Raw genomic sequence first — 26,399 nt, 5'->3', positions numbered from 1 at the left:
ATTCCTACAGCTGCGTTAACTGGAGCAACGAGAAATAAAGTGTTTTGCTCAAGAACACAACACGCAGCCCGGTCCGGGAATCGAACTCACAACCTCAAGATCGACGCTCTAACCACTAAGCCATGCGCCTTCACTTATATATGCATATATATATATATATATATATATATATATATATATATATATATATATATATATATATATATATATATATATATATATATATATATATATATATATATATATATATATATATATATATATATATATATATATATATATATATATATATATATATATATATATATATATATATATATATATATATATATATATATATATATATATATATATATATATATATATATATATATATATATATATATATATATATATATATATATATATATATATATATATATATATATATATATATATATATATATATATATATATATATATATATATCTATATATATATATAATGAAAAATATTTCAATACAAATGTATTAATACAAATGTATCAATTTCCAGCAAAAAGTAGCCCTAAAGGGTATATATATATAAATTCATAAGAATGGTACAACAAGGTACCGATATTTGCTGGAGAATAGCAATCGATATAAAAACGACGCTATTGTATAGCTTCACTGCGTATATACTGGCAAAAATGCGTGTGTGCAACAAAACATGAAAAACTTGTCTTACCTTAGGAAGAACATCCGAAAATGAACAACCCAGATTAAGGATAATGCAATACCTAGGTTTCAGACTTTTCAAATACGTTTCACAACGTAAATCTGATTAGTCTTCATCAGTTGCATTTACCTAGTGAAGCTATACAATAGCGTCGTTTTTATATCGATTGCTATTCTCCAGCAAATATCGGTACCTTGTTGTACCATTCTTATGAATTTATATATATATACCCTTTAGGGCTACTTTTTGCTGGAAATTGATACATTTGTATTAATACATTTGTATTGAAATATTTTTCATTATTGACTTCTTCACTGTTCTCAGTTCCGTTAACGGCTTGGCGTTCGGGCGAGTATACTTGGCATTGATGTAGCAACATTTGAAATGTTGTCTAGGTAAATGCAACTGATGAAGACTAATCAGATTTACGTTGTGAAACGTATTTGAAAAGTCTGAAACCTAGGTATTGCATTATCCTTAATCTGGGTTGTTCATTTTCGGATGTTCTTCCTAAGGTAAGACAAGTTTTTCATGTTTTGTTGCACACACGCATTTTTGCCAGTATATACGCAGTGAAGCTATACAATAGCGTCGTTTTTATATCGATTGCTATTCTCCAGCAAATATCGGTACCTTGTTGTACCATTCTTATGAATTTATATATATATATATATATATATATATATATATATATATATATATATATATATATATGATTTGCAAATGTAAATAAGAATTATATATAAATATAAAAAAGTAAAACTATATATATATATGTGTGTGTGTGTGTGTGTGTGTGTTCGTGTGACAGACTTCTTTCAGTTTCCATCTATCAAATCCACTGACATGGCTTTGATCAAACCGAGGCTACAGTAGAATACACTTGCTCAAGATGTCACCCAGTGGGACTGAAGCCGGAACTATGTGGTTCGGAAACCAGCGTCTTACTACACAGCCATGCATGCACCTATACACATACACACACAAACACGCACACATACACCCACACAAACACACACAGACACTCATAATCTATATATGCATGCATGTATGTGGGGTGTATGTGTCGGTGTATGTGTGTGTGTCTGTAGTGCTTGGAGTATTTTAATAATAAAGAGAGAAAAACCACAGCTTTCAGTCAGCGGTCAGTAATGTTTAGCCTTTTACATTGTTACGCAGTTTCAAATGAGATGTCATATATAGCTATAATAAGAAAAAGTCTTTTTATCTACACTTAATGTTGTGATAAAGAGGTTTGTACCAGTTTAAAATGTAATAGTTACTGCAATTTGAAACAATCCTTTATCGCTTGAAAATATTGGTGATGCATACACAGCATAGCAGACACTCTCATCTTGCGTAAAATAACAACAGTAGCTCACTAATGAAGTTTGATTGAGTATCAATCAAACTTAATCGATAAACTTGCTTATTGTAGTAAAAACAATAATGTGCCAGTTGCTTTATCATATGAATATGGAAGAGAGTTACATTCTTGTTAGTCTTGTCTCAGATCAAACAAATTACAATGAAAGGTATCCTAGTTGTGACCATCCTGTAATTTTGTATTCCTCTTAAAGACTGTGGGTGCCGAATTGGAGGGAAATATGTCAAGGAATTAATTGCAGTATTTGGATCACAAATTACAAAAATGCCTTATCCTTGTAGTCCAACAATGTCTATCAACTATGATTCTGCCTACCAGATGACATATACTAGCCGTAAATTCGCATCGTTTGCTTTATTGCATTCGAATATTTCAAGACATGTATAAACGAACGAAAAGTAATATCCCTGAGGTTATCTTCTCGTTACTATTTATCATTAATAGTTAAATTACAGTGATGCTGCCATATGAGAGATAGTAGATAAATTTTCTCATTACTTACTAAGTCGATGTATAAATCTTTGTATTTTGGATCATCCACATACTTCTGCAACCTTCTTTCTACTTCAAAGGCTTTACACAATTTTTCGTTACTAATCTGTAGTTAAAGAAGAAAACAAAAATAAAGCATATATATATATATATATATATATATATATATATATATATATAATGACAAAAGGAGGAAAATGGAGAATTATGTATGTTTAAATAATTTATTTGTGATATAATGATGTTGAAAGTTTTTTTTATATAAAAACGATACAAATAAATTATAAAGCTCTAAAAAGGAGGCAGATGCCAAAAAACCTACATATATGTTTCGATTCATGCCCCTAGGTGATTAGTAATTCTAAGCATTTGGGTAGAATCTTTTGCTAAGAATTGATCATTTTCAGCTATATTGAGCTTTATGAGCTTATACTACAAAGGTTAATATATTTTTTGAAAGGATGCAGACGAATTACTGAGTTTAAGAAGTTAGAACATATATATTATGCGTATGTATTTAGCTAGAGAATTACAGATGCAAGTAAATATCAAATGAAATAAAATAAAAAATAAAAATAACATACAAATAATGGTGAAGTAATATATATTATACAAAATATTTCACGTAAACCCGGAGTTTTTACCTTTAAAAACAAAGAGTTACAACTTTTTACTTGTGTGATTTGTTGCTACCCTGGTAACTATTTATCTATTCTTTCCGTGTTAATTGTTAACAAGGGGAAATACACATCTATTTATATACTTACATACATTTATATATATATATATATATATATATATATATATATATATATATATATATATATATATATATATATATATATGGTGAAGGCGCATGGTTCAGTAGTTAAGGTGTTGCACTCACGATCGTGGATTCAATTCTCAGACCGGGCGTTGCGTTGTATTCTTGAGCAAAGCACTTCATTTCACATTGCTCTGCGATCATTTCGTCCTCTGACATATGGCACCTGTTGCATCTGTACAGGTAATGTCGATATGATGGTGGGAGTGAGCTTATGTGTACACAGATATTTGATCACTATAAACAAATCATGTGTGTGATTGTTCGGTAAGAAATTGTCGAACCTTCATAGTCATATATATATATATATATATATATATATATATATATATATATATATATATATATATACACTCACATTCAAAGTATATATATTTATTAAACTTATTTTTATTTATCTATTATCAGAAAGGTTAATCTCTCGTAATAGAAACAAATATAGTAACATAATTGAGAATAAACATGTCATATTAGGTCATTCTGTTTCCCGTAATTTGTATAGATATATATCTTCTATGAATTATATAAAATTAGATAATTTTTACACCAAGCGAAAACTTAATATTCCCAACAATAAACAAACACATAATGTACCAGATAAAGCTAAATTCAAATTTTCTAATATTAACAATCTAAGGGAGCCTACTACCCATAACCCACCTAGTAATTCTTGTGATAACGTTAATAAATTTTGTGATTGTAGGGTTAAAGAGCAATGTAAATTTAATAATTATTGCAAGCGGAAGAATTTAGTATACCAAGCTATAGTAGAAACTGAAGATAAATTCTTTTTTATATATTGGTTCTACGGAATCATATATGAAACTTAGATTGGTTATCCATGAGTGTTCTTTTAGAAACCTCAATAAACGTTCTCCGACTAGTCTTAGTAAATTAATCTGAAAATTAAAAGACTCTAATATCAGTTTCCAAATTAGATGGAAGAGTATATGTTCTTCAAAATCTTACCATCCACCTGATAGAAATTGTCAAATCTCCACTTCAGAGTACTATAACATCCTTTTGTCTTGTAAACAATTATTAAATAAGAGGGCTGAAAAAATTTTCGGGTTACCTACACACTCCTAAATATCTATTTTATAGATAGCATTATTTTCTAATTATTAATATCCCTAATTGTCAGGTTCCTTATTAACCATAAATATTTTTACTAAATTTGAAACTGAATTAATTAGATCTTTTTAGAACAAGCATTTATATCAATAATTTTATACAATATAAAATATACAATGAAGGTTATTTGCCAACATAATGTGGCAGTCCTGGTTAGGAATATTGTTACTGTTATTTAGCCTCAGGAAACATCGTCACCAGCTGGTTATGCGACACGTTATCTGTGTCCTTATATTTTCGAACAAGAGAGTTTAGCGTCTCCACACAGCTCAAAGCGATATCTGCGTACCAATGGTTTGTGGTTTATTTCTCTTCATCATCACAGAATAACTGCTCGAAATATATACTTTTCAAAGTGACACACATCACTGATCTAATTAATTGAACATTATTAATTTCTAAATCTCTGAACGAGAGACATTCAGCAACAGTACTCTAGAGTAAAGATTATTTGCATACATTATTGTTACTCTTTTTTAGCCCTAGGAAACATCGTCACCAGCTAAATATACTCTCAGAACAAGCTATCAGAAGAAACTACTCCAAATATCACATTAATAAAACCACTGACTCACCACAGTGTAGGATGTTCTCTGAGAAAGGAGAAAGTGTAAGCCATATTGTTAGTGAGTGCTGTAAACTCGCACAACGCGAATACAAAGGGAGACACGACAATGTAGCCAGGTATGTCCACTGTCTGTTGTGTGGTATAGCAAATCTCGAGAGAGCCGTACAATGGAAGAGCCAGAGCGAGTAATGGAAAACGAACATTACAAAATACTCAGGGATTTTAATATGCAGTGTGACCAAGTCATAGAGGCGAGATATCGTGCACATCCATAAAGATAAAAAAGAAGTAAAGATAATAGGTGTTGCAATACGAAGGTGAAACAGATACGATTAGGAAACAGAAAAGATTGAGAAATACCAGCCAATGCAGGATGAGATAGGAAAGTTATAGGGCATGAGGGAAATAATGGTGATAATTGGAGCGTTAGGAGCAGTTTCCAAGGGCTTTCGAAAGCATATTAAGAATATTGGAGCTGTTGTCAGGTTCGATGTGATCCAGAAGACAGCGTTGTAGGGTACAGCTCGCATTCTAAAGAGAATATCGTCTCTTTGAGTCACAGGACAAGGCAATACTTGAAATCTTTGGAGATGTATTATTGCCTACATTCAAGTAAAGAATAACCGGTAGTTAAGAACTATCAGAGAGTGTTTCATAAAAGTAATAATAATAATAATAATAATAATAATAATAATAATAATAATAATAATAATAATAATAATAATAAATGCCATGATACAGTACCAGGCAGTGGCTCTCATGGCTTCTCATCTTAATTGATTGGAAGTGTTATCATGTACATTGTTTTGTCTTGGTATAAAAGATGGGCTACAGCAAATATTTGCTTGTCAGTTGTTTGACCTTAACCAGTTGAGCATGTCCCTTAGTGGCTGACGATATGAGCGTCTCTGATCATGAGCAGAAGTAGTGGGGGAGCATCATAGCCATGTGCTGAGAGGAATTCGTTGGGGTGTAGATAATTCACCTCTGGAAACATGGGTACTTAGTTCAACATCCTTAAACAACCCTTATTCAGGGACCTTTTGTGCGGGATGGGCTACTCGACTTGAAGAAAAGTCTAACTGGGCCCCACTTGCGAGGTCATGCGCTGTTAATCTTGATATGAGATCATTATGTCACGCACATATGGTTGTGATGCATGTGTCTGGTGTACCCTTATCAGACGAGTAGTCATGATGGGTATATTGAGCTTCGTATATTTTACCCCAGTGTCACTTTGATGGAATTCACTGCTCTCTCACTCAATAATAATAATAATAATAATAATAATAATAATAATAATAATAATGACAGCGAAACGGGCTGATTACTACCTAGCTCAGATACCAGGAAACCCCAAAATGGCTGAAGTTCAAAAGATAGTGCTCATGGGAACTGCCCATATCCTACGTAAAATACTGTCTATGTGATCTCAAATTTTAAAGCAAACACATAATTTTCTTATGGTTTCTTAAACATTCACTTGAACAAAACTGTACAAATCCAAATATATGGTACCCTAGGCATAACACCTACATGAACTTCTAACTTGTTGTCTCTTGAGGTCTCTGGGTGAAACTTGGATCCAACTTGTACAAATGCAAAACAAAAGTCAAACATAAAATAATAATAATAATAATAATAATAATAATAATAATAATAATAAAATATATTCACTGGGTAATATGCAAAAACCTGGACTTGCCCCATGATAAAAACTGGTGGGAACACAAACCACCCCCAGTACTTGAAAATGATCACATTGCACTCCTCTGGAACTTCACCATTCAAACTGACAGAAAGATAGACGCAAATAGGCCAGACATCATACTGAAAGACTTCAGACAAAAATCATGCCTCCTCATTGATATGACTGTCCCAATTGATATAAACGTATCTGTCAAGACCTACCAAAAACTGAGCAAATATAAAGATCTTGAAATAGAAATTAGCAAAATGTGGAATCTGAAGACGAAAACAATACCTATTGTCATAGGTGCCCTGGGAATGACAGCGAAACGGGCTGATTACTACCTAGCTCAGATACCAGGAAACCCCAAAATGGCTGAAGTCCAAAAGATAGTGCTCATGGGAACTGCCCATATCCTACGTAAAATACTGTCTATGTGATCTCAAATTTTAAAGCAAACATAATTTTCTTATGGTTTCTTAAACATTCACTTGAACAAAACTGTACAAATCCAAATATATGGTACCCTAGGCATAACACCTACATGAACTTCTAACTTGTTGTCTCTTGAGGTCTCTGGGTGAGACTTGGATCCAACTTGTACAAATGCAAAACAAAAGTCAAACATAAAATAATAATAATAATAATAATAATAATAATAATAATAATAATAATAATAATGACAATAATAAAAAAATCAATGATAATAACTCAGATATTGTTGTGAAAGACCAAAACAATAAAGTATGCGTATTGATTGACATGAGCATACTCTGTGACCATGATATCTCGGCAAAAGAATTCGATATTCTCAGAGAATATCAAGATTTGCTGATCGAAATCGAAAAGACGTTGGCATCTCAAGTCGGTTACAATACTAGTGATTGAAGAAGCACTTGGAATGATTAAAAAGTAACTAAACTTATTTGAGGATGATTCCTGGCTTACCATCCATGCAGGAAGTGCAAAATATTGTCTTAACTGGTACGACACATTATTGAGAAGAACATTGTCGACGTGAATTTTCTTTCCTTTTATCCCTTTGTTTTCTTTGCTTTTTTCCATTTTTCTTTTTCTTTTTTCCTCTCTTTGCTTCTTCCCCTTTTTCTCTATCACATGACCTTCTAAGTGAACAATCTGGTGTCTTTATTCTAATGGCTTACCAATGCATACAGTGAGTTTCTGTGCCCTAGGTGACAGGAGCAAACTCGGCAAGAAATGGAAAGAAAATTGTAAGGAAAAAAAAAATAATAATAAATGCCCGGATGCAGTACCAGGCAGTGGCTCTCATGGCTTCTGATCTTAATTGATTGGAAGTGTTATCATGTATATCGTTTTATCTTGGTATAAAAAGATAGTCTACAGCAAATATCCTGCTTAATACCACAGATTTGCTTGTCTGTTGTTTGACCTTAACCAGTTGAGCATGTCCCTTGTTGGCTGACGATATGAGCGTCTCTGATTATGAGCAGAAGTAGTGGGGAAGCATCATAGCCATTGTGTTGGGAGGAATTCGTTGGTGTTTGAATAATTCACCTCTGGAAACATGGGTGTTTTGCTCAACATCCTTAAACAAACCTTATTCAGGGACCTTTTGAGCAGGATGGGCTACTCGACCTGAAGAAAATTCTAACTGGGCCCCACCTGCAAAGTCATGCGTTGTTTATCTTGATATGAGATCACCATGTCGCGTACATATGGTTGTGATGCATGTGCCTGGTGTACCCTTATCAGACGGGTAGTCATGATGGGTATAATGGGCTTCGTATATTTTACCCTAGTGTCACTTTGATGGCATACACTGCTCTCTCACTCAATAATAATAATAATAATAATAATAATAATAATAATAATAATAATAATAATAATAATAATAATAATAATAATAATAATGACAATAATAATAATAATATCCCAGCAATGGTTGAGAAGCTCAGGACTCAAAGCAGAGACTGAAGGATTTTTAATTGCTGCACAAGACCAAAGCCTCCCCACCAGAAATTACCAAAAACATATAATGAAAAGAAACATAACAAGTAACTGTAGAATATGTGGAGATGGACAAGAAACAATAAATCATATTATATCTGGCTGCCCAGTCCTGGCTAAGAAGGAATATATTCACAGACACGACAGAGCTGGGACCTATATACACTGGAAGCTATGCCAACACTATGGAATAACAACAGAAAAAAAGATGGTATAAACACACGCCAGAAAAGGTCACAGAAAACGAGAAAGCAACCATACTCTGGGATATGCCAATACACACAGATAGAGAAATTAAGGCAAATAGACCAAATATAGTTATCAAAGATCATGAAGAAAAAAATGCTTTCTAATTGATGTATCAATACCAGCAAATGACAACATTTCTCTAAAAGAAATGGAAAAACTTTCAAAATACAAAAACCTGGAAATAGAGGTAACTCGAATGTGGAATCTAAAAACAGAAATAATTCCTATCATAATAGGTGCCTTAGGTATAATAAAAAAATATTCAGACAAATACATAACAAAAACACCAGGACTTACAAATATATATAGTATACAGAAAATTGCACTACTGGGCACTGCACACATCCTACGCAAAACACTTTCAATACAGTAACCATAAGAGCACCACAGCAAACCACAGCATATACCCAAGGCGCACAGAGCTGCGCTCGGTAGTGAAGTGAAAGCACGTTATAAAAATAAAACTACTGAATAATAATAATAATAATAATAATAATAATAATAATAATAATAATAATAATAATAATAATAATAAGATCGATCAAACCTGAATCCATCACGAAGCAGGCAATATATATATAGTAGTCATGATGGGTATAATGGGCTTCGTATATTTTACCCTAGTGTCACTTTGATGGCATACACTGCTCTCTCACTCAATAATAATAATAATAATAATAATAATAATAATAATAATAATAATAATAATAATAATAATAATAATAATAATAATAATAATAAGATCGATCAAACCTGAATCCATCACGAAGCAGGCAATATATATATATATATATATATATATATATATATATATATATATATATATATAATCAAAATAAGGAACACGGATTTTAAAGATGATTGCAGTACGCACGTTTCATGTTACTCCATTTATTTAAGTAATGCGAGCATTACATTAAATGCAATATGTAGAGCAATCTTCAGCTGCACGAAAATGCAGAAAATTACAGTAGAATAGACATATTATAATTGTGACAACATTTCAAATCCAAGTGAGAAGAAGTATACATAAAAATCCATCTTGACATAGCCAAGGCTACCAGGCTAGTAATTGGTTCTAGGCAGAAATTCTAACTGTCTCTGATTTTATTGTCTCTTATCTAGTAGTTATAGTATAAAGGACAATCACTTCTAAGGAAAGGGAAGGCGTAAGCATTATGCATGGACATGGCTATAAAGGATATGGTTATAAAGGTTTCTCTGGTCAGAGTGGCAGCACTCTTATAGGTTGGTTTTTTTTTACTACTATCAAAATGTTGAGGAATTAAGCCCTAAGCATATAGGTCAAACAGGGCTTTTTCTTTAGTCTGAATAAAGTATCAGTATTGTTTTACAGATATCAATATTAGTTTAAACGATATTTTAATGATAAGAGGTATGTTGATAATAATAAAATGTAATGTAATTAGTTTATACAAAAATCATGAAGTAATGTCAATATTGAATTCAGAGGCTATAAATAAGGTGTAAAGTCTAAGGATCTTATGTATATTGGGCTCATGGAAACTATTTTGAATTATTTTTAAAAAATGATTTTAAAAATTTTAGCTGATATATATAATAATACTATTTTGAAGACACATAAAATGTAAGCTTTATTTTTATAATGTGAAGAAGAATTAGTATAGGATCTATATAGTTTATAATAATGGGTTTATTAAGGTTTAAGGGACAAAAAAAGAAAAAAGGATATTAGGAATCAACAAGGACGTCCAATACAGAAACATGATAATTGATTAATAGTTTCATTAGTCATGAATTTGTTTTAAGACTAACATGGGCTAATTAAAGAATATTAATTGAATAAGGATTAGATTTATTTAAGTTAAAAATACAAAATAAACAAGACACTATTGCTGCAAGCCCTGGAATAATGTAATAATAATAATGATCCTTTTAAAGTCAAAACATTAAATAAAATAAAACTTATGAAAATTTCCTATTCTTATAAGCTATATAGGGTTAAGATACATATTAAGAACTAACAGTATTAGCAGAAGTGGTGTGAAAAAATATCTTCTATGGAGTAAAGTTGAAATCTTATTTATCACAAGTAGATTATATGTTAAGGTGAGAGATCAGAAATATATGTTATAAAGGTTCAATTTCCAATTTAAAATATGTGCTAATTAATAGCCCCAGATGAACATGGTAGAAGTTTAAATACTATACAGTTCTATATTTAAGAGATGAGGAATTATTTACATTATTTACATTATTTACATTTGACGGATATTTGTCCTCATCTTTTTTGTTGTTAACACAACGTTTCGGCTGATATACCCTCCAGCCTTCGTCGTTAGGAATGCGAACCCAGGTTCGAAATTTCCCCAAGACACCTGACGAAGGCTGCAGAGTATATCAGCCGAAACGTTGTGTTAACAACAAAAAAGATGAAGACAAATATCCGTCAAATGTAAATAATGTAAATAATGTTTAAATACTATATTTTGATAATTTTAACTACTTTTAAAAAAATTTAAAAGTCCGAGTAGAGCAGTGTACACATGATACCCTAAGGTCTAATCTATTATTGATTAGATTAGGATTATTTCTAAGTTTAAAAATTTCATATATTTCCATAGAACATAATTCACATCCATATCTACTATTTCTATAAGGTTGAGCTTTTCTTATAATTTCCCATTTAAGGCTAAAATCAATACCATTATCTTTTAACTCCCAAATTTTACTTGCTAATGTCGTACTATTAGCCTTATGTCTTAGTCTAAAAGAAGACCTATGGTTATATATTCTCTGTTTCACATTAATACTACATCCTATGTAAATATAACTCTCGGTTATTGTACTAATAATGCATCTGTACACTACGTTACGGGTGCAACAATTTCCTAATAAGGGACAATGGGACTTATTTCTGAAGTTGCACCTAGTGGTGCTATCAACTCCACCTATATTATTTCTAATATCTCTATTATTATTATTACAATTATTTCCACTAACATTATCTATCAATACCTCAATTCTACTATTAGGTATATATTGATCATTTTCATCATTATTTAACTCGTTTCCTGATGTGCTATCAGTTAGAATTATTCCTCCAACATTAGGCATATTGATATTATATGAACTAGGTCCCAGATTTCTATTATTTTCATTGGAGTTGAGCCTATCATCAACTTCAGTTAGAACCACAACATTATTACTGCTGCATTCTGTTTGTTGGATAAAATTATGGTTGGCAGGACTAAGCATATTATTATTATCCTCATAATTTCTATTGTCGTTGTTATTTTCACTTCTATTTATATAATTATTAGTAGTAAAATTATTGGTATTTGCTAGATTATTATTTGTATTCATATAACCATATCCACTATTTTTAACTTCATTTATTCTAGCTGACCTAATGTTCTTTTTGCTTAACCTAGCTATGATTGTACCTGCATTAGGAAGGGTAGAGTAAGAAATTCGGACTGTATGACAAGAGAAAATTCTACTATATTTGTGGGAAGAAGGGAAAGTTTTTTGTAAAATATTCATAAATTCTTTGTAAATATTTGTGGATATTGCACAGTTGAAAGGGATATTTAACCAGATAGAGTTTTTATTTTTTCTCTTAAATTTATTGTGTAGGTGAGTATGGAGTATACTTTGATTACTATTACTTCCCAGAACAATATTATTATTATGATTGGTAGATCTTTTTGTTGTGGGACACTTTTTATTTATATCATTAGTTTCGCCATTACTGGCTACTAACACTGGTTTATTACTAGTGTTAGCATGTAGTCTACTATTAAGATGTACTTTATTATTTTTCTTATTAGTTAAATTTTTAGGCATATAGGGTTGCTTTTCATTTGGTCCATTACTATTACTACTTAAATTATTAGGCTTGTTATAACATCTATGATTATTATTATATTATTATCATTATTATTGTTATTATTATTGTTATTATTATTATTGTTATTATTATTATTATTATTATTATTATTATTATTATTATCTGCATCAAGGATAGATGTCCTACCAGGAGCAAGGAAAGAAATTTTTTGGTCATATCCAGCTTTAGACAAAGCCACATTATAGTAGTTTGAATTAGAATCAAATATATCAATGTTAGAAGATAATCTAGTAATTCTCTCAGAAATACTTTTAACTATAGAATTTAATACATTTGGTGGATGATTGGATAATCTACTTACATATCTAGTAACTTCATTCTCTTTTCTATATGGGTGGTATAATCTAGCTTCTATGTTAAGAGTGGTATCTAAAAAATTTACAATCTTAGTACCATATTCGTAAGTAATATTTAAGTTAAAACTTCTAAAAAAGTTTCTAATTTTCTTTCTTATTCTCTCAATGAATGATTTATTATTACTAGGGATGATGAATAAAGCATCGTCCCTATATAGACCGCCTTTTAGCTCCGGGATTTCTTTATTTAAGCAATATAAGAGGTAAGCTCCTACTAGATTCGTAATTTCAGCCGAATCGCTCGACCCCATTGGTATATCAAAATTTTCTGGGGTATCGGCTCTAGTCCAGAGCTTGCTATCAAATCAATAATAGTTCTTCTAGCTAACAAAATAATGTCTATCTTATCCCTAGTAATGAGGGAGCGATTCATAGCAAAAATAAGAGCCTTATTTAGGAGAATAGGGGATATGCTAGAATAATAGTTATTTATATCAATTTGAATAAACGAAAAGTTACCAGTGTTGTCAATAGATTTAAACCAGTTTAGTACTTCTTCAGTATTATTCCATAACTTTAAGGATAAAATAGGAATTATAAGAGGTAAAATATTGTCTAGTTTAAGTTTACTAAGTCTGCCAAGGTCAGACCTAGACGGGCAAATGAGTCTCACTGTCGGGTAATCCTGGAAATTCATCTTATTTTCCTGTAGTTTCTGTTCTTTCCTTTTGTTGTTTCTTCCTCAACATTTTGATAGTAGTAAAAAAAAAACCAACCTATAAGAGTGCTGCCACTGTGACCAGAAAAACCTTTATAACCATATCCTTTATAGCCATGTCCATGCATAATGCTTACACCTTCCCTTTCCTTAGAAGTGATTGTCCCTTATACTATAACTACTAGATAAGAGACAATAAAATCAGAGACAGTTAGAATTTCTGCCTAGAACCAATTACTAGCCTGATAGCTTTGGCTATGTCAAGATGGATTTTTATGTATTCTTCTTCTCACTTGGATTTGAAATGTTGTCACAATTATAATATGTCTATTCTACTGTAATTTTCTGCATTTTCGTGCAGCTGAAGATTGCTCTACATATTGCATTTAATGTAATGCTCGCATTACTTAAATAAATGGAGTAGCATGAAACGTGCGTACTGCAATCATCTTTAAAATCCGTGTTGCTTATTTTGATCACCTCGTTTTTGAAATGGTTTTTGTATAATACCATACCATACTATATTCTAGTGCCTAAACATAAGTACCATATTCAATTTTGAATCTAAATCTAAACCTTTTATATATATATATATATATTTATATATATATATATATATATACGCTCACGTGGTTGCCCCAGTTGATCCTGTCCCCTCTCATCACCCACAAAATTCTCCGCTGGACTTTCGTATGGACTTTCTACACTCCGGCTGCACCTCTCCTGCCTATGGATTACTCTGGACTCTTCTGTTGATAAAAAATCTCTCTAATACACCACGACGTCTGAAGCCTTTGAACGTTTTCAACTTTACGTAAAACTTTATTATTATTATTTTCCTGTAGTTTCTGTTCTTTCCTTTTGTTGTTTCTTCCTACTCTGGATCTTCTTACTCTGTTTTCTCTAATCTACACCTGTTACTTTACCTTCCTCTCCCTTCATTTCTTTTCTCCTTTCGTCTTCTCTTCTCCTTTCGTCTTCTCTTCTCCTTTTGTCTTCTCTTCTCCTTTCTCCCAACTTTCTCTCTATTTGTTCCATCTTCATCTTTTCTTTCACTGTTTTTATTTTTTTCTCCCACCTCACATATATTTTTTTCTCCCACCTCACATATATTTTTTTCTCCCACCTCACATATATTTTTTCTCCTCACGCCTTTTTCATTCATTTCTTTCTCCTCACGCCTTTCCTTTTCCCCCCACACCTTTTGAATTTTTCCTTCCTCACTTTTAATTTCCTCCCACATTTTTACCTCGTTGTACTACCATGTCAGACTACAAATCTTTCCTCCTCACTCTTCACAACCGCCTAAAACAACACATCTGCACACTTCCTTCCCACTGCTTTCAGCCTTCCATTAACCTTTCTTTATTCATTTTCAAAAAAACTCGTTTCTCTAGCCACATTTCGTTTCTCAGTCTCCGCTTACATTACCGCTTCATCCCTAAAGGTTTCCGCCTCCATTTTCACCTTACTCTCCACTCTGCTACAACCATCCTACCCATACTCCGTACTACATCATACCGCCTTATGCATGCCACCATTCGCTCCAATCTCTCTAAAATCCATACCATCGACCACCTTCTCCCTCCAGCTTTTTCCAACTTTTTCTCCTCTCTGTCGCCCTTCCATGCTCACAACACGTTGCTCTATTTAATTCATTTAAATCATCGCTTTCATCAATTTCTTGCCAACACCAAACTTCATAAACTCCACTCACTCCTCCATTCCATCACACCCGATGCCACTACCCCAACTCCTCTACCCTTCTCCCTCCCTGATACGCTCCCCCACCCACACCCAATCCCATGTCCCTCCAACCCCTTCACTCCTCCGTCCCAGCCTTCCACCATCCCTACCACCCCTTCTAAATCTACCCCATCCACTCCTCCTACTTTTATTCTATTCACCCCTTCTCCACTTCAGTCTGTTGTTACCATTCCCCCAGATCTTCCCTTCCATCCTCAGTAGGGGGTCTACGTTTCATCCCCCTCACTCCATCCTGCAACGAATTTCGGACTCGTGCTGATATCCACAGCTTTGTGCGCCGTGTTAGGTTGTGTGCGCTTTCCGCGACACTCCACCCGAATCTAACGAGGAGGACTGCTTCACCGACCTGGGCCGCCGACCATCCCAGTGGACTCTTGCTTCTGGCCAGTTCCAAGCAGTTGATCCTTTTGTGGGCACCTTCCAGCGCGCTGTGGACTGGTTTAAGTTTTCCAGGCATCAGTGTCGTCTCAACATCTCCCCAGCCGAACTCTCAACCCTTCGATTTCTACGACGCCGCACTGACATCATTATAAAACCGGCCTACAAGGATGGAGCCGTGGTGGTATGGCGCGCGGACCTCTACAAGGCTGAAGCCCTCCGCCAAATTCAAGACACCTCCTTCTACTGCCCTCTGCCCTCTGACCCCACACCCAGATACCAACAGACTGTGTCCTCCGCTATCCATGACCTTATCTCCTCCTCCCGTCCCCCACCGCCTCCAACCTCATTGTCTGCACCCCCGCCATTTACTTGCTCCCCAAAATCCACAAACCTAACAACCCTTGCTGCCCCATCGTCTCCGCCTGTAACTGCCGCACCGAGCTTATCTCCAAATATCTTGACCGCGTCCTTCCCCCCCCCCCCAGTGGCTTCTCTCCGTTTTCACAGACACCAACCACGCGCTTCGTTTGTTCAACTCTTTCTCCTTCCCTCCTGGCCCCTCTAAACTTCTCTTCACTCTCGACATCCAGAGCCTCTACACGGTGATCCCTCACCACGAGGGGCTGCGTGCACTCAAACATTTCCTTGACCTCCGACCCAACCCTCAACCCGACACATCCACACTCGTTTGTCTGGCCGAACTTGTCTCTCACTCAACTGCTCGTTCGCGGGCCATCGGAACGAGAATGGGCCCCAAATATTCTCAAGTTTCACTGGTCCCACTACCGAACTATATGGCCGTTATATTGACGACTATATCGGTGCAACCTCACTCTCTCGCGAACATCTAGACTCCTTCCTCTCTTTTGTCAAATCTTTCTATCCTGCCCTCCACTTCTCCTGCACTATCTCTGACACATCTGTCTCCTTTCTTTATATTTCGGTCAGCATTCATCACTTCACTCTTATCACCTCCATCCACTACAAACACACAGACTCACACTCACACCTCAACTTCTCCTCCTCCCACCCTAAAAACACCAAGCTTTCCATCTCCTATTCCCAATTCCTCCGTCTACGCAGGCTCTGTAGTGACGACCATGACTTTGAGACTCAGTCTCAACTCATGGCTCGCCACTTCATCCTACGTGGATATCTCCTCACCACTATCCACACCGCCTTTGCCAGAGCACGTTCCATGGACCGTGCATCTGCTCTCTCCCTCCGAACCGGCCCTGCCGTCTCCTGCCTCCCTTTTCCCCTCACCTACCACCCTCTACCCTACCTCTCCAACGCACCATTTTCCAAGCTTTCCGGCGTCTCCAGTCTGACCCCTCCACCTCACACATCTTCCCTAACTGACCCCTCCCCTCCTTCAAACGAGACCTCTTGGTCCACAGCTTCATCCCCAACCAAACCTCCGAACCTGGCTCGTTCCCCTGCTCCTGCCCACGCTGCCGCACTTGCCCTTACCTCTCCAACATCATCGACCCTATCACATCATCGACTCCTTCACTTGCACTTCTACCAATATCATCTATTGCATCTCCTGCTCTCTCTGCCATTCTCTGTACATCGGACAATCGGGACGCCGCTTGGCTGACCGGTTTGCGGAACACCTCCGAGTCATCCACCTCGGCAATGACACTCCGGTCTCACGCCATTTCTGCTCTACCGGTCACTCTTTGCAACACCTGTCCGTGTTCGGATTGTCCTTGCACAGGAGCCATCCGGACTCCCGTTTGCGCCGTGAAAAGGCATTAATCTTCTCTCTTCGCTCCTTTGCGCCACATGGGCTCAACTCTCTTCCCCTTTTCATCTAACCTCCCCCTTGCTTCTCTCCCCCTCCCTCTTACTTCCTACTACCCACCTCTCCTCTCTTGCTCTGACTCCTACTTCTCTTCACTCCTACTTCTCTTCACTCCTACTTCTCTTCGCTCTTACTTCTCTTCACTCCTAGTTCTCGTCATTCCTACTCTCTTTCTCTTTTCTCACTTCTGCTCTTTCTATTTTCTCTCTTCTGCTCTTTCTCTCTTCTCTCATACCCACCTTCCCCTTCCCCCTTCTCCCCTTCATCCTCAACTCTCCCTCATAAGCCAACCCCACCCTCTACACATTCCTACCCCACCTTCCCCATCCTTTCCATCCCTTACACTCTCTCCCACATACCCCACCTCTACTCCTACCCTCTTCCTACCCACATACGCCACCTTCAGCCTAACTCACAACCCACCTGTGCTTTCCCCACTCTCGCCTACCCCACCTCCCAACACCATCACACCACACCACACCACACCATACAACACATCACATCACAAAACACCACCACGCACACACTAGCACTGACCAATTCTCATCCCCACATTTTCACACCTACACATACACACATGCACGCGTTAAGATCACTAGACCTCTTTCACACGCACATACGTTCTCTCTTACACACGCGCACCTTCGTCTTGGGATCACTACTGATTTGTTATCTCCCCTTCTTCTTAGCTCTCCTGTGTGACCCTTCTGTCCGGTATTCGCCATGATAGATCGCTAACTACAAACATTTTTTCTCTGCTTCTTTGTCTCGTTGTTTCTTTCTGTGTTCCTTTCCGTGGAAGAACGTAGGCTCGAGACGTTAAAGACTTTTTCAATTCCCAAGCGTTATACTAATACATCTGTTTGTTTTCTACACCATTGCCTTCATCTTATATATATATATATATATATATATATATATATATATATATATATATATATATCTTCTCTCAGATGCGCCGCCACAGCAAAACGTGCGTGAAAATGTAAACACGTGGACTGCTATACCCTCTATACCAAAACTGCGAAGCTGAGAGTAACAGTTTAATAACATATGATCCATATCTCTATAAATCATCTATATATATATATATATATATATATATATATATATATATATACATTGCTATTCCTCTTTCTCTCGCTTATACATCAATAATAATTATAACGTTTATACACCCCCACACACGATCGCGTACAGAACGAACACTGAACTCACGGTATTTAAATGTCTTTAGCCAAAGAGGCGATAAGCCTCATTCCTCTGAACAACTATGATAAGTATTCAGTGAAAAAAAAAACAAACTAAAAACTGAGAACAAAGATCAAAAGAAGAAGTAATTAATTGTACTGAATTTCATCCTGTGAGCTTTGAGCAATCGCTATATGAAAGTAGCTTCAACACATGTCCAAGGGCGGTGTTTTGTGAAAACGTAAACGCTGTAAAGACGGACTCATCTCTTAATGTCACTACCCAAACGAATAACAAAACTAAAATGAGCGATGCAATGGACAGATAACCATGAATGCAATCTAGTGGTTTATGCACACTACAATGCAACATTCCTCCAAAAACACACAGGAATAAATTCATTCAGTATATACCCAATTAAAATTGAAGAAACCCTATTGAAGCCAGATATCCAACAGAAGAACAAACCTGCACTCCACAAAAAGCACACGATACAAACACTAATACAACAGAAGGCTCAAACCAAACCTCATAACAAAACATACTGATGCAATATATTACCCAAACTTGGTGGGGTGGGGAGAAAAATGCAGCCCCCCACACACACACCAGCACAAAAGTGCAGCCCCCCACACACACACCAGCACAAAAGTGCAGCAAGTAATGCAAAAGAAAGTTACTTGAAACTACTAGATGTCGAATAATGATAGTAATGATGAAGATGGTGACAAACATTACCTTACTTCAGTTTATGGGAGAAAAGACTTACACTAGACACTCTGGTGGTTCGAGTGAAAATCAGGCTGGACCTTTAATGGAAGGCCTCTTGCTCGGCAGAGGTTCAAAAATATGCAGACTGACCATAGCTGTAGCCATAAGACAGCATAAGCAGATTATAGAGTGATGAGGAGGAAGTGACACAGTGATGAGAAAAGGATAGCGATGCAATGCTACTTAGAAAGTGAACCTAAAAGAAGTGGTTATAATAAACGGATGTTAACATTCTGGGTAAAGAAGGGTATGTTTAAAGTGACTGAGCAGGGTCTAGTAGACCAAGCTAATGCTATCAGGAGAAGAAAGTGGATGACAGAATTTGAAGTGGAAGAGATGACGAGAGAACTGGAAAAGAAAGACTAGGCGGTAGAAAAGACAAGCAACATGAGAGATATAGTTCAAACCAAAGAAGAATCTAAAGGAAAAAAACTTAATATTAGCACTGCCAATCAGGAAGGGACAACTAGCATCAGCGATTTAAGCGAAGGAAGCATCTAGATGTGACTAGGAAAGAAGATTCTGATATCAGTAGGATAGATAACAAAAATATAGGTGACACTAACTTATTGATCTATGCAGGAGGGGTAGTAATTACTATAAGATTAGATATTCCACAAGGAAAGACTATGTGCAAATGTGAAAAAGGAAATTACAAAATGAAGTGAAGACTTTAAGACAAATTCTGAGCAGAACAGAAGCCTGGAAACTGGACACGTTAGGAAACATAAGATTTAAATCTCTCAAGAAAAAATACTTAGTCAAAGTGGAAGGGTTTGGGACAGTCATGGAAGAGTTGAAACAGTGTGTCATATCAGTAGCAGATAAGCTTTTCAGATATCAGGAAAGAATAGATCAGTATCAACAGAATAGATTAACTGAGACATACCAGACGAGATTTTATAACCAAATAGTGGAAAAGAAAGCACTGAAGATGAGAGACCTAATGCAGAAACTAGAAAGTTCTGAATAATATTTGAGATAAACCAATCACTCATAATGCGGATGCAGTATGAGTAAAGAAGGTGAGGGAAGAAGTTGTGAGTGAGGAGGAGTCAGATCTAAGACTATTTAGCGGATTAAGGAGAAACGTTTTAGGAAAAATGCCGATTTGGAAGGACCCTAGACCAGATTTACTTCAAGGCTATTGGTTAATGAAGTTTACTAGCTTACACGGGAGACAGAAGGATCAACTTCAGAATTGCCTTAACGGATGAATATCAGATTGGAAGATTAGTGCTCTTTATGAAAAACAAATAATACAGCTAGCAATTATAGACCAATCACTTGCTTACCATTAGTGTGGAAGCTGTTAACAGGAATGTTTTCAGAAAGAATTTACGAGCACCTTGACAGCCAGAAGAGCAGAAAGGTTGAAGGAAGAAGGCTAGAAGAACGCATGATCTATTATAATAGACAAAGCAGTTTTAAATGAAGTAAAATTTAGAAAGAAAAATTTAACAATACTATGGATAGGTTATAAGAAAGCCTATGGCATGAGCCCATACTCATAAATAAGTGAATGTTTGAGTATATTCAGTATTGCAGACAAGATAAGAAAATTAATTAGCTTTAGCATGAAGAAATGGAAAGTAGGTCACTCAGGTGACACAGCATCAGGGATAGTTAATATCAAGATAGAAATCTTCCAAAGAGACTCGTTAGCCCCTTTAATATTTGTCTTTTGCTTAATCCACCTAAATTTAGTATTAAGGAAGGCAAAGACAGCGTATCAGTTTAGAAATAGTAAAGGAAAAATTAATCAATTGCTCTAATTGGATGACCTTGGACTTCATCCAAGAACAGGAGTAGCAAGATTATACTTACCTAGACAGGAAGGTAGAAGAGGGTTAATATCAGTAGAAGACTGCGTGGAGTTAGAGGAGATATAGACTGCTGTGTAGGTAATGGTGAAGGAAGTTTATTAGGAACAGCTTGCGTCACTGCAGGACATAGGGAAACCAAAACGCCAAACGAAGTTAAAAACCAGGAAAAAGAACAAGTGTTATCTGACTGGCAAGAGAAGGCTTTGCATGGTACATTCCCAAAGATAGTTGCAGGAATTAGTAATGAGAGGCTGGAAGGGAGACAGAAAGTTTGTTAGTAACAGCACAAAATCAAGCATTAATGACTAATTGGATAAAAGCCAAGATAGACAAAAACCAAGTAGATTCCTAATGTAAATTATGCAAATCAAAAGAGGAAAGTGAATGCAGCATGCTGACACAGAATGAATACAAGAAAATACTTTACGACTTAAGAAGAATAATCCACTGGAAGTTATGTAGAAAGCTAGGATTTGACCATACTGATAAATGGTATGATCATGAACCTCGTAAAGTACTAGAAAGTAAGAAATATAAGATGTTGTAGGACTTTAACATTCAGACTGACAGAGAAGCTAGAAGGCCTGATGTAATACTAGTAGATAAAGAGAACAGAAGGTGCCACATAATTGAGTTTACAGTCCCACATTATGAGAAAGTCAATATCAGAGGTATAGAGAAAATAGCAAAGTACAAGGGGACCTAGCCATTGAGTTACAGAGACTACGGAAAGTGCGGGTAAAATGTATCCCTGTAGTTACAGGTGCATGAAAAACTATCCCTAAAAAATTGAACAGATGGATAGAGGAAATCGGTTTAAGACCCAGTTTTTACAACTGTAGAAAGCAGTGTTTTGGGGGCAGCTAGGATACTTAGGAGAGTTCTTGGCATCTAACGCTACTTGTAGCCCGATGTGAGGAATTTTTCTTTTCCAACAGTCAACTCTGTTGTGCGAAATGAAATTATAAGAGTATGATACATACATGCAATGGGGATAGGGAGACAAAGGATTTCTACCATAAGTACAGATATGTTAGAGGAGAGTATAGCAGATTGAATCGACTCCGTTAATGCATCGGTACTTATTTTATTAAACTACGAAGAACAGTAAAGAAGAGAAATAGTAGAAATAAGGAACACTAATATTAATGATACACACACAAATACGCGCACACAAACACACACGCACACAAACACACACGCACACACACACACACACATATATATACATACATGTACAAATTGCACAGGTGTATCTCAAGTAATATGCTTACAGTGTTATATTGATGCATTGACTGGAAAATGACAAGATAAAAACAACAACAAAAAATGATCATTACAAATAGCTGCCGTGTCAAGACTGTATTTTCGTCTATGTGTATTTATACATCATCGGAATCGTCTTCATGCCTGCGCAACATTTCTTTTACCAGTAAAACTTCTGTTATCATTTCTCACTTTCAATGTTGCGTTTGTCACCAGTGACCAAATTAAATACAGCTTTCTCTACATGTGTTATGCAGATGTACCCACCGAGAATATCAGCTTCTTTTAACCTGAAGACTTCTGCTTTAGGCATACTATTACGTGTATATTTGCACACTTACATGCGCTTTTCCTTCGTTTACAGTTTTTTTTAAATATGCTGTTGAAGCCCGTTGGAGTGTGTATGCAAATATTAGACAATTTCTACTTATATGTAAGTGCGTATATGTACGTCTTTCTATTTGCATATGTGTGCAAGCATGTGTGCGCACGCCTTGCGAATGTTCGAGTGCATGTATTCATACATATGCAGCTATATCTTTATCTCCCTCTCGTTCTTACTCTCCGCTCCCCGTCTCTCTCACTTTCTCTGTTTCTCCCTCTCTTTCTCTCTTTCTTTCTCTCTCTCTCTCTCTCTCTCTCTCTCTCTCTCTACACACATACATACACGCATACACACACGCACATGCACACACACACGCACGCACACACACACGCACACACACACACACACACGCACACACACACGCACGCACACACACACACACACGCACGCACGCACACACACACACACACACAAATATACGGAGAAAGCCAAAAGTCACGTAAAATTAAATTCAATGCGGTCTGAAATTGTCAGACAGGCTTCAATTTTTCCAAAAAAAAAAAATTAAAATAAATAAGATTAAAATGTATACACATGTACTTGTATATGATAAACATAATTAATGATGATGATCATGATGATGATAAATGCCCTGGTGCAGTAACAGACAGTGGCTTTCATGGCTTCTCATCTTAACGGACTAGAAGTGTTATCATGTACACTGTTTTGTCTTGGTATCAAAGATAGGCTACACCAAATCTTCTGCTCAATACCACAGATTTGCTTGTCACTTGTTTGACCTTAACCACTTGAGTATGTCCCTTAGTGGCTGACGATATGTGCATCTGTGATCACGAGTAGAAGTAGTGGGGGAGCATCATAGCCATGTATTGAGAGGAATACTTTGGGGTTTGGATAATTCACGTCTGGAAACATGGGTGTATTTTTACTTACTTCATTATAAGTTACATGTTTAAGACTTTTGCCTTCTGTTTCAGATTCATTATCAATGTCTTCTTTTGTGAAAAATACTTCCTCTTTCATCAGCAAGACATATAATTCTGTTCTGTAGAAAGAATACAAATTTTGATAAAGCAATTCGATTAATAATTTGTAAATTTACCTCAATTCCCCAATTCTATTAAACAATTTACTCTTAATTTGGCTAGCAATTGAAAACCGTTTTTTGAAAGTAAAAATATATTTGACTTTATTTTATTCTAATACAAACTCTTAATGTAACACTAATACGATCAGTAGGGGGTTAATATTAAACTTTAATTTCTTAAATTATCGAAGAAATATTTAATGACTCAAGGAAAATAGCTATTTAGAAATGTCATTAATTTCGTTTTTCCTTACATTTTGTCGCCTAGCTAATGGGACATTTACACTCGAAGAAAAAACAAAATATAGAGATTTTATTCATTAGCAGCTCACATTTCTTGAATCGTAACTCCAGGTTTCACTTTTCAAACGAAGTTCAAACCCGGAGCACACTAGTAAATTTCTTGAACTATGAATCCTACGTTTGACCATACTTTGAATATTTGTCAGAAAATATACTTCCTATTATTGACATATGTAAACCTTGGTGAAATACCTAAGCATCGATAGCCTAATGGCTAATCATACATCAATGATGCAACTACTCTTGTTGAAGGCTTGATAGCATTTCTGTTTAATAAAAAATATTGTACAATATTGCTCAAAATATATCCTCAGATCAGTCTACAGCTCACACTGAAAGATATATACAGTGTAACGTTATACTCAATGATAGCTAATTCTTTATGTATATTTGTTACATTCAACGCTAGCTGAAATTTGGAATCACATTCATAGTCTTAAGGCCTGATGTGGTAGTAATTTTAATAAGTACTTAGTTCGTTGGTTTTTTTTAAAAAACAATAAGGTAACATACACCACTAGGTAGTTGAAGGATATCTGTACACTTTTTGCTTTGTGATGATTCGAGGTTTTTCAATTAATGTTCTTACAAAATCTAAAATGCTTTTTTTCTGCTGGAAATTTCTTGCTGACATGGTCTACATTAATATCTTAGCCCTAACGAAGTCGAAACCAATCGAACCATTAACCACAGCATAAAATCCTAATCCTACAAGCATAAATGCTTCCCAAACAAAACCAAATATTTTGCTAAAAACTTGACCACCAATTTCATGTTGGATTACGCTTTCCATTCTTTGCGGGGCTTTTCCAACCCGTACTCGCAGATTATTTCTAACTTTGTAGTATCGGCCAAGGAAGTTACCAAACTTATAATAAGTATCTTTTGTCAAAAGCAACTAGTCCGGATCAGATCCCTGCCATTGAGCTCAAAGCCTTGAGATAACTTCAAGTTATTCAATTGTTATCCCAGTCATTGCCATATGCTCTTTCTGGTTCATTTTTCAAGAACTTTGTGAACAAATAATTTCATCTCCATATAGGCCAATTAATGTATCGAAAGCAATCTGTTCGAATCTATTACTAATTAGCAAGCACATAATTAACCATTTAAATGAAGTAAATAAAGTAAAATAAAGTAAATAAAGTAAGTGGCAAACATTGCGGTTGTCTATATTCCGTGTTCGCACTTAACATACAGTTATCGTTCATAGAATGAGCGTTGCACTAACAGCAGACTCTATGTTCGTATAATTGTCTGAGATTTTTCCAAAGCATTTGAAAATGTATAGCACACAAGAATATTTTTTAAACTGTAAATATAGCTCATTCCAGTAACCTAACTGAGACGTGTACTTTGAAAATATATTCTGTGTTACATTTTATGCTTCCAAGTCCAAACTAGTATATTTCCACTACTACCATTAAATTTATAACCTTCTGTCAATTTTGATATAAAAGACTGTTTTGAAAGAGTACCCACATCTGTATATACATTTAAGTTTGACTTAAGACAGGACTCGTACATTACATCTCTTGCCGGTGCGATGCAACTCAAGTTTTCGGCTAGATCTACTATTTTAAAAAATCCTTGTGATCTTCAGTAATTTATCAGCTTCTTGGATTTTGGTGGGTCTATGAAAAATAACGAAAAACAATTTCCCGCAATGGATGCTATTCAACTGTAATTTCTTTAAGGAAACTATATCAAA

General features: G+C 35.4%; 1 protein-coding gene across 10 annotated transcripts in view; it reads right to left on the bottom strand.

Moving 5' to 3' along the window:
- Positions 1–26,399, bottom strand: part of LOC106874949 (chloride channel protein C) — a 197,272-nt gene that overhangs the window by 11,223 nt on the left and 159,650 nt on the right. For 8 of the 10 annotated variants that reach the window (XM_089356299.1, XM_089356334.1, XM_089356311.1 and 5 more), the window contains 2 exons: positions 24,232–24,343; positions 2,589–2,684 (listed from right to left, as the gene is read on the bottom strand). In XM_089356299.1, the coding sequence (XP_089212425.1) occupies positions 2,589–2,684; positions 24,232–24,343 (208 nt within the window). Of the gene's footprint in view, positions 1–2,588; positions 2,685–21,687; positions 21,938–24,231; positions 24,344–26,168; positions 26,323–26,399 lie in introns of those variants that run through there. The other 2 variants (XR_016242847.1, XM_089356342.1) reach the window with 2 other exon arrangements.

This window comes from Octopus bimaculoides, chromosome 1, assembly GCF_046866305.1.
Source record: "Octopus bimaculoides isolate indiv1 chromosome 1, ASM4686630v1, whole genome shotgun sequence".
Taxonomy (NCBI): Eukaryota; Metazoa; Mollusca; class Cephalopoda; order Octopoda; family Octopodidae; genus Octopus; species Octopus bimaculoides.
The sequence above is the reverse complement of the archived record's forward strand: the minus strand, read 5'-3'. Positions and strand labels throughout refer to the sequence as shown.